At 46.6% G+C, this 13,787-nt stretch overlaps 1 protein-coding gene across 1 annotated transcript in view; it reads right to left on the bottom strand.

Annotated features, from left to right (window-relative positions):
* The window catches only part of sptlc2a (serine palmitoyltransferase, long chain base subunit 2a), a 135,641-nt gene that overhangs the window by 71,253 nt on the left and 50,601 nt on the right, over positions 1-13,787 (bottom strand). Inside the window, exons 4-5 of the mRNA XM_038773825.1 lie at positions 5,245-5,393; positions 3,129-3,253 (exon numbers count right to left, since the gene is read on the bottom strand). Of these exons, the coding sequence (XP_038629753.1) occupies positions 3,129-3,253; positions 5,245-5,393 (274 nt within the window). The remainder of the gene's footprint in view (positions 1-3,128; positions 3,254-5,244; positions 5,394-13,787) is intronic.

The raw sequence follows: 13,787 nt of genomic DNA, 5'->3' as shown, positions 1-13,787 counted from the left end.
TGGTGACAATGAAACTATCACAGATTGTCCTAAAAACCAATCTGGTTCACTAGTTCCAGGTTCGGTTCCCGGCTGGGTCACTGTCTGTGCGGAGTCTGCACGTCCTCCCTGTGTGTGCGTGGGTTTCCTCCGGGTGCTCCGGTTTCCTCCCACAGTCCAAAGATGTGCGGGTTAGGTGGATTGGCCATGCTAAATTGCCCGTAGTGTCCTAAAAAGGGTACGGTTAAGGGGATACTTGGGGTTTGAGTAGGGTGATCATTGCTCGGCACAACATCGAGGGCCGAAGGGCCTGTTCTGTGCTGTACTGTTCTATGTTCTAATGTCCTTCAGGGAAGGAAATCTGTCCTTGTCTGGTCTGGCCTACATTTGACTCCAGAACCACAGCAATGTGGTGGTTGACCTTTTACTGCCCTCTTAAATGGCTTATCAAAAGCACTCAGTTCAAGGACAATTAGGAATGGGCAACAAACACCGACCATTCCAATGACACCCACAATCCATGAGAGAAAGAAAAAGTATTCGGGAGGAATTCCAGGGTGAAACAATTTTGCAACCTCTACAAAAGGCATATTGACAATTTGGACATTTCTTACAGAAGAAACATTTAGCACATTGCCAAAGTAGTTGAGTATCACAAGATCCGAATATGAACCTCAATTCCTTTAGGACAAAGTCTATTTAAGAGCAAATTCATTCTGGGAGGCAGTGGTGCAGTGGTCAGCACTGCTGCCTACAGCGCTGGAGACTGGGGTTCGATCCCAGGTCACTGTGCGCGAGGAGTTTGCACATTCTCCCCGTGTCGGCATGGGTCTCACCCCGACGACCCAAAGATGTGCAGGGCAGGTGGATTGGCCACGCTAAATTGCCCCCCAATTGGAAAAAAATAATTTAGCACTCCAAATTTAAAAAGAGTGAATTCATTCCACGAGAGAAAGCAGGCAAGTTAACATCCTGTTAATAAACAATTTATTTCCCAATAAATCCTCTCCCTCCCATTTAAAAGTAACTAAAGGGCATAACAGTCACCAGTCTGCTCTCACACACCTGTGTGGTGACCAGTTCAGATCATTGAGGGCATCTGAGCACATCTGGCAGGCACAGGAGAAACCAAGAGTTGAAACTTTTCCAAAACTCCTGCCAAACACCACCTCAAATGGGATTGGATGGCAGCCATTAGTTTGTATATAATCTGAGGATTTTGCAAGTCAATGCATTGGGCTGCAATTAGATGTTCCAGCGAGCTGTTGACATTTATAAATCACATCGACCAGAATGAATCTGAAAAACATTTCCCATGCAGCCATCCAATAAATTTAAGGGTTAGTGCGCTAACTGGCTGGATGACATGACTTTCTTGTTCCATCAGCACCTTGTTTGGATCTGTACGTCATCACCACACAGAGGTCCCAGAGGATGGCTGCATTAAAGGGTCCAAATTCATACAATTGTAAAAACACATCTTATACCTCAACGGCAACTCCCGAGACTCTAGTATGGAAAGATTCCAAATCAGTGACTGATTAGATTGACGCTGTGCTTCACAGTACTTCCCAAGTTCAATATTATTAAAAATTCATTAAAATGGATCTCAAATATTGCACAAATACAGATTTTATTAATACTGAAATAAGAAAAATGTCTTATTTCTGTTCTGCGGGGGGCGAGGGGGGCATGGTGGTACAGTGGTTAGCACTGCTGCATCAGCGCCAGGGACCCAGGTTCAATTTCGGCCTCGGGTGATTGTGTGGAATCTGAACGTTCTCCCCATTTTTGCGCGGGTTTCCTCCAGGTGCTCCAGTTTCCTCCCACAGTCCAACGATTAGCAGGTTAGGTGGATTGGCCGTGCAAAATTGCCCCTTCGTGTTGGAAAGGTTAGGTGGGGTTACGGGGATAAGGTTGGAGGTAGCCTAGGTAGGGTACACTGTCCAAGGGTCAGGGCAGACCTGATGCGCCGAATGTCTCCTTCTGCACTGTAGCGATTCTATGAGGAAGTGGACGTTGCCTCGAGGGGGTGTTGGAGCGTCACTTTCTTTGCAAATTTTCATGCAATCAAGTGGCCTGCTGGGTTACTTCAAGAGTCAATCAGTGGAGTTATATGTGCAGGCCAGACAAGTGGTGGAAGATTCCCTCCCCTTCAGGGCAGTAATGAACCAACTGGGATTTTAAAATAATAATCTTTATTATTATCACAAGTAGGCTTACATTAACACTGCAATGAAGTTACCATGAAAAGCCCCCAGTCGGCACATTCTGGCGGCTGTTCGGGTACACAGAGGAAGAATTCAGAATGTCCAAATTACCTAACAGCACATCTTTCAGAACTTGTGGGAGGAAACCGGAGCACCCGGAGGAAACCCACGCAGACACAGGGAGAACGTGCAGACTCTGCACAGACAGTGACCCAAGCCGGGAATCGAACCCAGGTCCCTGGTGCCATGAGGCAACAGTGCTTACCACTGATCCCCTTTACTCTGCCCAGTGCCTCAGCCTGATTGGGTGACCACATGGAATTTTTGCATTTGGAGACAGTCAAATACACCATCAGGGATCGGTTGAGGAGTTCTACCGAAGATATAGTCATTCATTTCCTTTTTTAAAGAGTTAGTCACTTGTCAGTTGTTTGGGGGGTTTTTTTGAGGTAGGATGGGGAAGCGATTTAAGTTTACGGTTGGGAGAGAAAGTTTTTGGGATGTAATCTATACCGTTGATTGCGATTCTTTTATATTATAACTTAGAACATTCGTTTTTATATAGTTATATTGTTAAAAATGAAAAATCTTCAATAAATATTTTTAAAATCCAGATTCTCTTCTTGGATCTGAACTGATTTCAGCCCTACAATGGACACGAATGCTGTAGGTTCTTACTTTTTTCTACTTCAATGTGCTTGAGGGCAGGGGGAGAAAGAGAAAGAGAACCAGTCAGACTGGATCTTTATCCCAGCAGGAGAGGCGCAGTGTAAACTTCAAGGTGAGGCTTGGTTTTAGCTCCAGGCAAATTCATTGTACACCATTATTATAGTCACTTGATTGCAGAAGGATGTCCTTGTTTGAGATTCTATATTCCCAAGACAGCACATTCCCAGAGTAGTAGTCAGGGTGGGTGGGGGGGAATAAGACTGAACAAACCTTGCCAACAAGAGCAGGAATATTCATAGAGTTGGTTGCGAACCCCATTCCAAACGCCATGGCTGCTTCAACTCCCAAGAACCGAGCTACTAACTTTTCCAGCTGTTCGTGCTTGTCCAAGTTACCTGTAAATGGAATTAACCACCTTGAGAATTGGAAATAGGATTAAACATCTAAAGTTCTGTCCCCCATCTTTGTTCAATACCCATTATTTGATTAGAGTATAGTCCTTCCTTTGAACACTCATAACGGATTCCACGATGTATTTTCTTCCACGGGTCACTTGTATATCCGATTCAGTGCCCCTCCTGGAACAGCAATACTGCACTAGAGCTTTCCACTGGTCTATCAGCTTTCATATGCCAAGGCTTGAATTTGAACACAGGATGGATGAAACAGGAACTGATGTGTTGAGAAACCACTTAACCTTCAGGGGAAAAGGTAAAACAGCAAACACTGGTTCACGAAAGCACTAACCAGATCAGATAGAAATAGATTTTCACACTATCACAAGGTTGCGGCTTCATAGTTGTGGCTAAGCAACGACAAAACTGAGCAGAGAACAAAAAAACATTTTTATCCTCACTTAAGATCCCTATTCAATGGTCATCAGGAACCAAAAAAAAGTAATCAACCAGTTCAAGTTCACCATGGGGAATTTGTCCATATATTGGGGTCACTCTCGGGATATCCCTTATTAGTACATTTAGACTACCTTAAAATGAATATCACCCCAACATCATAGAAACAGGTCATTAACAAAACATTGCTACTCTTGTTACTCAGAGCTGTCCAACAACATGCCGTATTTTGGGAACTTCTTTACAGTAGGACCATTTCCACAGAAATCAGAACAGGAAAAACAGTGGTTCGGCTGAACCAGCCTGTGCTGATGTTTCTCTTCTTTACAGAGTAGGCCTAATCTCACTATGCTGATGCCATCTCTCCATTCCCCTTCCCTTCACTTTCCTAACCTCTTCTCAAATGTTGTCTCTGCTTTAATCATTCCAATATAACATGCCGCAGGCTCACAGCCCTTACATAAAACTGCTCAGAATCCTAAATTGCTTGCATTTAGTCTACTCCTATCAATATTCAATCGCTGGACCCTCTGTAGTGATCAATAGATTTTGAAATCACTTGTAGTAAATGCTTACAATTGCCTGTGCAACAACCATTATTGCATTTCAAAGTGATTGACTGTTCAAATATTATGACGTTTGAAACAGAAAGGCGATAGAAACGTGTCTCCACTGCACAACAGTTTAAAAAAAAAATTGCACCTCAATCCTGGACACCAGAGCAGACCCCGATTTACATTCAAACTGCTTTAATCCAGACCAGTCCATAATAAGCGAAAAGGACTAGGGCTGAGCCAAAACTAAAGGAGGCTGCTCTGCAGGTCATACTTTTCCCCAATTATTTCTTTCCTTTCTATTCTTCCTCTTGTAGTCTCCCTGTGCCACAGCCTTCTGTCGTTAAACAATCGCTTGCTGCCTTCTCCTCGCTTTCTGCCATCCACGTTCTACATTTAACAGTAAACGCTCAGACTCAGGAGAACAGATCTTCCAATTTCTTCTCCCTTTCACCCGATTCACAAGAGCTACTTTCTTCAGAGCTGATACAGGGAACAATCAGCATTAAGAGTCCACAGCACTGCAACACGTTTGATGCTGTGTGAAGAATCCACGTACGTTACCTTCTCTGCTACAATATTTTTGCTGTGCAATGGCGTGATTTCCGGTGGTGGAGGGCGCTTGGCTTTGGCATCCAACGGAATCTTCTGGTCCTGCTGGTGTGTACGGCATTTTGCATGGCTCACCTGTCCCGCTGCGGGAGAGGGTCACTTTCGGCAGCACTTTAAGATCCTGCCTGCGGGATGGGCCAGAAAAAAATCCCACCCAACGTCATTCACTGTATAATAGCTTACCTGACTGGGCTACTTGAAGAGTCGTATTTGCTTAGGCACTTGATTAGTTTGAAAATGCTCAACATCAATAAATGTGAAGTAGAAGGAATGTTGTTTTTTTTTATAAAGAGAAAGACTCCAGCAAATCTAACTAATAATACTATTTTCTCTAACATTTAATAACTTGTTTGCGATATGATAACTCACCAATTTCTTGCCGTGTGCTGCAAACCCCAGCTCCATACTGGACAGTTGCTCTGGTTGCTGCATCGGCACAGAAGCCTTGGCGTTCAGCAAAGCCCAGGTAGTTGTATGAACCCATGTTGAGGACATCTTTGATAATTGTGCCAGTAAACCTAAATTTAAAAAGATCCATCGATCACCTTCATCAGTTAATGTGCCAGTAAAACATTTTCTTGTCGCATTGCTCCTTCCAAAATGTATTGCCTCACATTTTTCAGGATTAAATTCCATCTGCCACTTTTCTGCCCATTTGACCATCCCGTGTATTTTTCCCGTAACCCATGACACTCAACGTCACTGTTAATCTCCAGTCACAGTGAAGGAACTGGATTTCCCTACAAGACTAAATAACTTCTGCATCCACCCTAGCAAGTCCCATTATTATTTCAAAATCCCCGGTTAGCTTATCCTATCACTTTGCATTTGTGCACACCCAAGTACTCCATCCTGAATGTTCTGTTCCAGATGGTGTAGGTGATGGTGTCCTGTGATTATATTCCCACAAATAGCAAAACACCTTTCCTGGAACGCTTGCCAATAGGCCAATCTCACGCCAATCTCAAAAAAATACATTTATGTTCAAAAACTGGGCTTGAGGTTGAGAGTGAGGAAGAAAGCTGGAGAATGCAGAAAGATATCAAGGAATCGGGCAGCAAGGTAGTAAAGTAGTAAAGAAATTCCAGCCAGGGAAGTGAGAGGTATGCACTTGGGAAGGGAAACTAAGCCAAAGGAATTACACAATAAATGATAGGATATCAGTAGTGTGAAGGAACAGAGGGACCTTGAAGCGCATTTTGACAGATCACGGATGTCAGGGCAGATGGAAAAATGTGGTTAAGAAAGCATACAGGATATTTTCCTTCATTCGCCAAGGCACAGAAAGCAAACAGAGGTTTTTAAAAACATTTGTTCATGGCATGTGGGCATCACCGGGCTGGACCAAAATTCATTGCTCATCCTCGAGGGCACTTGAGTCAACCACATTGCAGTGGATCTGGAGTCACGGAGGCCAGACCAGGTAAGGACGACATATTTCCCTCCCTAATTTCTCTCCCTAAAGAACACTGGTGAGTCAGATGGGTTTTTACGACAATCGACAATGTTTTAGACTTTTAACTCCAGATTTTTTTTATTGAATTCAAATTTCACCATCTGCTGCGGTAGGATTAAAACCCAGGTCCCCAGAGTATTACCCTGTCTTTCTGGATTATTAGTCCAGTGACAAAACCACTATGTCACTGCCTCTCCTAAAAGGGTAGAACTAGAGAAAACACTAGTTGGGCCATAACTGGAGCACATTGTACAGAGCTGGTGACGACATTATAGGAAGGATGTGCTTGCACTCAAGGTGGTACAGAGGAGATTTACAAGGATGTTGCCAGGAATCGAGAATTTTAACTAGGAGGAAAGATGAATGAAATGAAATGAAAATCGCTTATTGTCACGAGTAGGCTTCAATTAAGTTACTGTGAAAAGCCCCTAGTCGCCACAATCCGGCGCCTGTTCGGGGAGGCGGTTACAGGAATCGAACCGTGCTGCTGGCCTGCTTGGTCTGCTTTCAAAGCCAGCGAATTAGCCCTGTGGGGCAGAGGAGATTTAACGGTGTATAAAATGATGGGGGGACCGGACAGAGTGGATAGGAAGGATTGAATTCCCTCAGTGGGGGGGACACAGATTTAAATGTAATTGGTGGACAGTATTAGAACAGAGTTGAAGAAAAATCTAGTCACGCAGGAGGCACGCAAGGCCGAAACTCTCATAGCATTTAAAAGTACTCATCTGTACATAAAATGTTGGAACCTATAAAGCTAGAAAGTGGGGTTGGACTGTATCATTCTTGTTCAGCCAGCACAGACACAATGAACTAAACAGCCCAGCCATCTTGAGAATTATTAGTGGGAATAAAATTCACTGCCTTTTGTTGACACAGAACAATACTGGCATTACTCATTTCAAATATACTGCCAGCTGTAACAATGGGGGGGCTGCTTTTAATTTCAACTCGTGTCCAAATGGGTCTTTACCATCACCAATGATAAAGACAAAACACAATTAAAAGTGCATAAATGGATGCTTGATTTTTCTTAACAATTCACTTTTGCTCAGTGGATTGAAATAATTACCATTAATTTTGCCTTTTGCAAGCAGAGATAATGCAACACAATTAAGAGATCTTAAAAATATCAGCCAACAAATCTCTCCCCTTTCAAATATCACTGGGCAAGTACAGGGAATCATGGGGTCCTAAATTCATGAGTTTACAGAACCTCAGGATTGTATTCTACTGATGGGCTAAAAAACCTCCCATCACCATGACTCAAGAGTTATTTTGCAGCATTGACGAACTGAAAAGTCAAGCAATTTAGCTTATTTAAATCAACTTCACAACTCATTTTCCTCACTTACTTGCTGGATTTATTGGTTCTAGCACATTTGTGGCTGGTATTAAAATGACGTGCATTATTTGTAGCAAAGAGTACATTGTGAAATACATAAAAAGGACAAACTCAAAAATCCAGGATTTCAAACTAACAAGCAGAGAATCAATACCCCCCTCTGTAATCATTCTGGATTATCTACTTTCTTCATAATTATTTACCTTCTTATTCCTTGTGGCAAGAAAACAATGTTGGCATTCATGGCCTGGAGGCAGTTAAATCTACCCCTAGAGATAGCATGCAGTCCATATCTTATCCCGCAGCGAGACCAAACCAAACGGAGATTTGAAAGTGGCTACGATCCCTTTCACTGCATAATAGAGACAATCCCCATTCCCAACAATCAATAACAGCTGTTACTGTATTTTACTACATTTAATTTTCAGTTTGAGCAATGTATTCAAGTCCAAGTATCAGCGGTTCTTGGTTTGGGGCCAAATACTTTGGGTATTTTTCTAAGAATGATTGGATAATTCACTTGTGTTGCGACTCCGGGACCAATGGGCTGGAATTGACCGCGCACGAGCCCAGGGTATTGTCATAACATGGTGGCCCTACTTGCACCTTGGTAAAGTTACCCAGTTCCGCCTGAACTCAAGTTCTCTGCCACTGAAACCTTTTCATGTTAGTCACCTCCAAACTTTGTGACCATGAATATCAACTTTGGATCAGTTTAAAAATTGAAAGTTGACGCCAGGTCCTTTACAGACAATAGAGGATGACACTTCAGAGCAGTACCGAGTCCTGAATTGTTGGAGGTGATATCGTTCGTATGGTAGCTTCTAAACTCAAGACCTTGCTTTGCCACTCAGATGGACATAAAACATGCTGTAACACTATTGGAGAAGAAACTGAGTGTTCACTTATACCCTGGGCAACAGTTATTCCTCATTCAGAACCAGATTAACTGGCCAGTCATTTAATTGCTGTTTTTGCAACTAGTCTGCAAATTGGCAGGCGGGTATGCTTGCCTCCAAAATGCTATGGAATATTCTTTTTTTAAAAACAAAATTAGACTACCCAATTATTATCTTTTCCCAGTTAAGGGGCAATCCACCTGAACTGCACATCTTTGGGTTTGTGGGGGTGAAACCCACGCAGACAAGGGGAGAACGTGCAAACTCCTCACGGACAGTGACCCAGGGCCAGGATTCAAACCCGGGTCCTCAGCCACAGTCCCAGCGCTAACCACAGCGCCACCACGCTGCCCTTGCTATGGAATATTCTACGGATGTGAAATATACAATATAAATAATAAACGGTTCCTTACTACATTCCAATGTTTCCCATTCTATCCATCTGTAAACTTTAATCCCATCCCCCACATCAAGTCCTGCTCACTTATCACCTCCTGTCCTTGCTGACCTAAACTGATTCATTAGCTCAGCAACTCAATTTGAATTCCTGATCTGCATTCAAACATCTTCACAGCCTCAGCTTCCCATCATCTTCCTAACCTCAACCAGAGCTACAAGCTGCCTCGCAGCACATTTTCTGGTTCTGGCATTTTGCACAGCCGTCACACCACTGTCAGCCACACCATTAGGCTGTCTCAGCCTGAAGTTCTGGATTTCAACCCTCCGCACCCAGTAACCCAACCCGCTGATTCTCACTCCTACCTTTCAGACCTTGATTAAAATACACCGACAAGGCTTTTGTAACCCGCTCTTAATCTTTGGTTTAGTGCTCCAATGTCTCCTCAGCTCTGAAGTATCTTGGGATGCGTTTCTATGTTCAAATGCAAGAACTTGGACCGTTCCTTGTCCACAATAACCCCCACCCCTCTTTACTGTTGTCTTCAGTATACTTATTTTCCACTATTCCCACCCACCTTCCAGTGTATTTGGAACCGCTGAGGTAAACCATTATTATCTGATTCTGACTGAAACATCCACGGTAAACAAAGCATCATAAAAATCCTCCTCCAGGAGCGGCATGGTGGCCCAGTGGTTAGCACTGCTGCCTCACGTGGCTTAGGACCCAGGTTCGACCCCGGCCTGGGTCACAGTCCGTGTGGAGTTTGCACATTCTCCTTGTGTCAGCGTGGGTCTCACCCCCACAACCCAAAGATGTGCAGGGTAGGTGGATTGGCCACGCTAAATTACCCCTTAATTGGGAAAAAAGAATTGGGGCCCCTAAATTTTAAAAAAAGCAAAGCCCCTCCACCTCCATCCCTACTGAAATTAGTCTCCTGTGAATGGCAAGAATATTAATTGTTTACTTTTATTTAACAGGCTTAAAGAGTACAAAAGACTGGGGAAATTCCGATCTTTCTTTTGGTGTTTTTTTTTTAAACGAACAATTTTCTTGAGGTATTCGTCGGCATTGTAAACAGTTACAGATAACAAAAAAAAATGTGCAAACATCAACGTAAAACCAATAATTCAATCAAACCCTACTGCACAAGCCCACTCCTCTCCCATAAACAACCCGCCTATTTATCCCTCCTACCTCTACTCTAATCTCTCTCTCTCTCTCTTTCCCCCCCCCCCCCCCCCCCCGACGTTCACTCTCCCGCGAAGAAGTCGATGAATGGCTGCCACCTTCAGGCGAACCCCAGTACAAATCCCCTTTGACGAACGTAATTTTTTCCATATCCAGAAAACTTGACATGTCCGAAAGCCATAGTTCGGTCTTCGGGGGTTTTGAGTCCCTCCATGCCAGCAGTATTCGTCGCCAGGCTATCAGGGAAGCAAAGGCCAGAATTTCGGCCTCTTTCTCCCCCTGGACTCATCACCACCCTTGTTTTCAGCACCCGGGACATGATCCCCGCAAATCCCTCCCAGTACCCCCTAAGCTTAGGACATGCCCAAAACATGTGAACTTGGTTTGCTGGTCCTCCCGCGCATCTAGCGCACTTGTCCTCTACCCCAAAGAATTTGCTCATCCGAGCTACCGTCATGTGGGCCCGGTGAACGACCTTAAACTGAATCAGGCCGAGCCTGGCACATGTTGCAGTTGAGCTTACCCTACTTGGGACTTCTGCCCACAGCCCGTCCTCCATCTCCCCGCCAAGCTCCTCCTCCCATAAGTCATTTCCCCATCCCAGCCCAAATTTCTCCTCCAAGCCCCTCAAACTCGCAAAGCTCCCCTCCAGGAACATATCACCCACTCTTCTCACCCCCACAGGCCGCCATGTTCAAAACCTTCCATCCGTGATCCCGGGGGCAAATCGATGGCTATCACATATTCGAGGCCAGACAGACGCACCCACCTCCCCTACATGCCTCCTCCACTGGCCCCATATCTGCAGGGCCGCCCCCACTACCAGGCTGGTGGAGTACCTGGCCGGCGACAGCTGTAAGTGAGCCGTGACCAGGGCTGCCAAACTGGTGCCCCTGCACGAAGCCGCCTCCACCCGCTCCCAGATAGACCCCGTAGCCACAATCGACTTGCTTATCATGGCTGTGTTAGCCGCCCAGTAGTAGTTGATCAGAGACTGGGCAATGCCAGCCCTCCCCCGCTGCAGCTCCTTTCAAGCATCGCCTTCTTCACCCGCTGGGATTTTCCCACCCAGACAAAGCTCATGATGATTTTGCCAGTCCTTTGGAAGAAGGACCGTGGGATAAAGATCGGGAGGCACTGCAAGGTGAACAGGAATCTAGGGAGAATTGTCATCTTTACCATCTGCACCCTCCCCACCAGTGACAGCGGGAGTGCATCCCATCTCCGAAACTCCTCTTCATTTGTTCCACCACTCTAGTCAGATTTAACTTGTGCAACCTGCCCCAGTCTCGTGCCACCTGTATCCCCAAGTATTGGAAACTTTTTTCAACCAGCCCAAATGGCAGCTCCTTCAGTCTATTCTCCTGGCCTCTTGCCTGCACCACAAACATCTCACTCTTGGCCATATTTAATTTGTACCCTGAAAACCGGCCGAACTTCCTCAATGTTTCCAGTATATTTTCCATCCCGGCCAATGGGTCCGATACGTGCAGGAGCAGGTCATCCGCATATAGAGAGACCCTATGTTCCACCCCACCCCCCCCATGTCATTCCCTTCCACCCCTTCGCAGCTCTCAACACAATCGGCAACGGCTCTATGGCCAGCGCAAACAGCAACGGGGAGAGTGGGTATCCCTGTCTGGTCCTCAATTCTAATCGCCAGGACCTTTGCCAGGAGCTTGGCATTCACATTGATCAGGGAGATTGGCCTGTATGACCCGCAGGATTCCGGGTCCTTGTCCTGCTTCAATATCAGCGAGATGGTGGCTTGCGACATCGGCGGCGGCAGGGTCCCACAGTCCCTTGCCTCATTAAAAACCCTAGTCAAGGCCGGTCCCACTATCTCCAAGAACTTCTTGTAAAACTCTACTGGGTATCCATCCGGCCCCGGGGCTTTCCCCGACTGCATGGCCTTTAGGCCCCCCCCAATACCTCCTCCGCTCTAATCGGGGCCCCCAGCCCGTCCACTAGTCCCCCACCTACTTTTGGGAATGTTAGCCCGTCCAGGAACCTTTTTCACCTCCTCCGGCTCTTCCAGGGGTTCTGAAGTATACAGCTTACTATTGAAGTCCCGGAATACCTTATTCAGTCCTGCCGGGTCCTCCACTCTGCTCCCCTCCCCCATCAATCACTACTTATTTCCCTGGCCACCTCCCTCTTCCCGGGTTGCTGCGCCAGCAATCTGCTGGCCTTCTCCCCATGCTCATACACCACTCCCCTCGCCTCACTAAGTTGTTCCATGGCCCTGCTCGTGGACAGCACCCCCAGTTCCGCCTGCAATCTCTGTCTCTCCCCAAGTAGGTCCTCCCTCGGGGACCCCACATGCTCCTCGTCTATCCGATAAATTTCCCTAGCCAATCTGTCCATTTCTGCTCTGTCCGCTCTGACCCGGTGAGCCCGAATTGAGATCAGCTCCCTCCTCACTACTGCATTCAATGTCTCCCACAGGGTCGCTGCCGAAACCTCCCCCGTATCGTTCACCTGCAAGTAGTTTTGCATACACTTCCGCAGTCTCTCACATATCCCCCTCCTCAGACAACAATCCTACGTCTAACCTCCATTGCGGGCGTTGGTAATTCGCCCACCCGACCTACAGGTCCACCCAGTGCGGGGCATGGTCCGAGATAGTGATTGCCGAATAGTCCGTATTCTTTACCTCCCCTACACAGTCCCTGCTCAAGATAAAAAAATCAATCCTAGAATATACTTCATGAGCATGTGAGTAAAACGAGTAGCCTCTTCCCGTCGGCTGTCTGGCTCTCCATGGGTCCACTGGCCCCATTTGCTCCATGAATCCTTCAGCTCCCTTGCCATTGCTGGGAGTCTACCTGTTCTGGGACACGACCGGTCCAGCCCCGGGTCAAGGACCGTATTAAAGTCCGTCCCCCCCCCCCCCCCCCCCCCCCTACGCCTGCAACTACGCCTTCCGCCTCAAATTGAACCCACTTATTGATCATAATTGCTACCCCCCTGGACTTAGAATCCAAGTCCGAGTGGAGGACCTGGCTAATCCAGCCTTTCCTTAGCCTAGTCTGGTCCGACACTTTCAGATGTGTCTCCTGCAACATAATTACGTCCGCCTTCAGAGCCCGTGCCCTTTCAACTGGCCCATTTAGTCCCCTGACATTCCAGGTGATCAGCCTGGTTGGGGGGCACAACCCCCCCCCCCCCCCCAGGCCATAACCTTTCTTGGGCACGCCCCGGCCCATGCGCCACGCCATTCTTGGCCACCTCCACCCCCGACCTCCTTTCCATGACCTACTTCAGATTCCCCCCCCCCCCCCCCCCCCCCCAATCCATTGGCTGTATTCTCTTCCTCTTTCTCTCCCCCCCCCCCCCACCTGACTCCCTTGACTAGCCAATCTGCTAGCCCGGTGACTCATCGCTCCGGCGCCCACTTGTCCCACTCCCATTGTTTCCCCGACCTCATCTCCCCACTCCCCAGCACACCAACCCCCACTCCAACCCACTGGAGCAATCTCACTAAAATGGGAAGATCAAACAGGATGTAAACATCAAACAGCACCGCGAGGCTACTCCAGGTACAATACAGTTCCAGCTGTGTACACAAAAGTGTTAACCCCCGTCCCTTTCTGAGCATTAATAAAATAACACCGCAATAAC

Source organism: Scyliorhinus canicula, chromosome 2, assembly GCF_902713615.1.
Source record: "Scyliorhinus canicula chromosome 2, sScyCan1.1, whole genome shotgun sequence".
Taxonomy (NCBI): Eukaryota; Metazoa; Chordata; class Chondrichthyes; order Carcharhiniformes; family Scyliorhinidae; genus Scyliorhinus; species Scyliorhinus canicula.
This window is presented reverse-complemented; position numbering and strand designations above follow the sequence as displayed.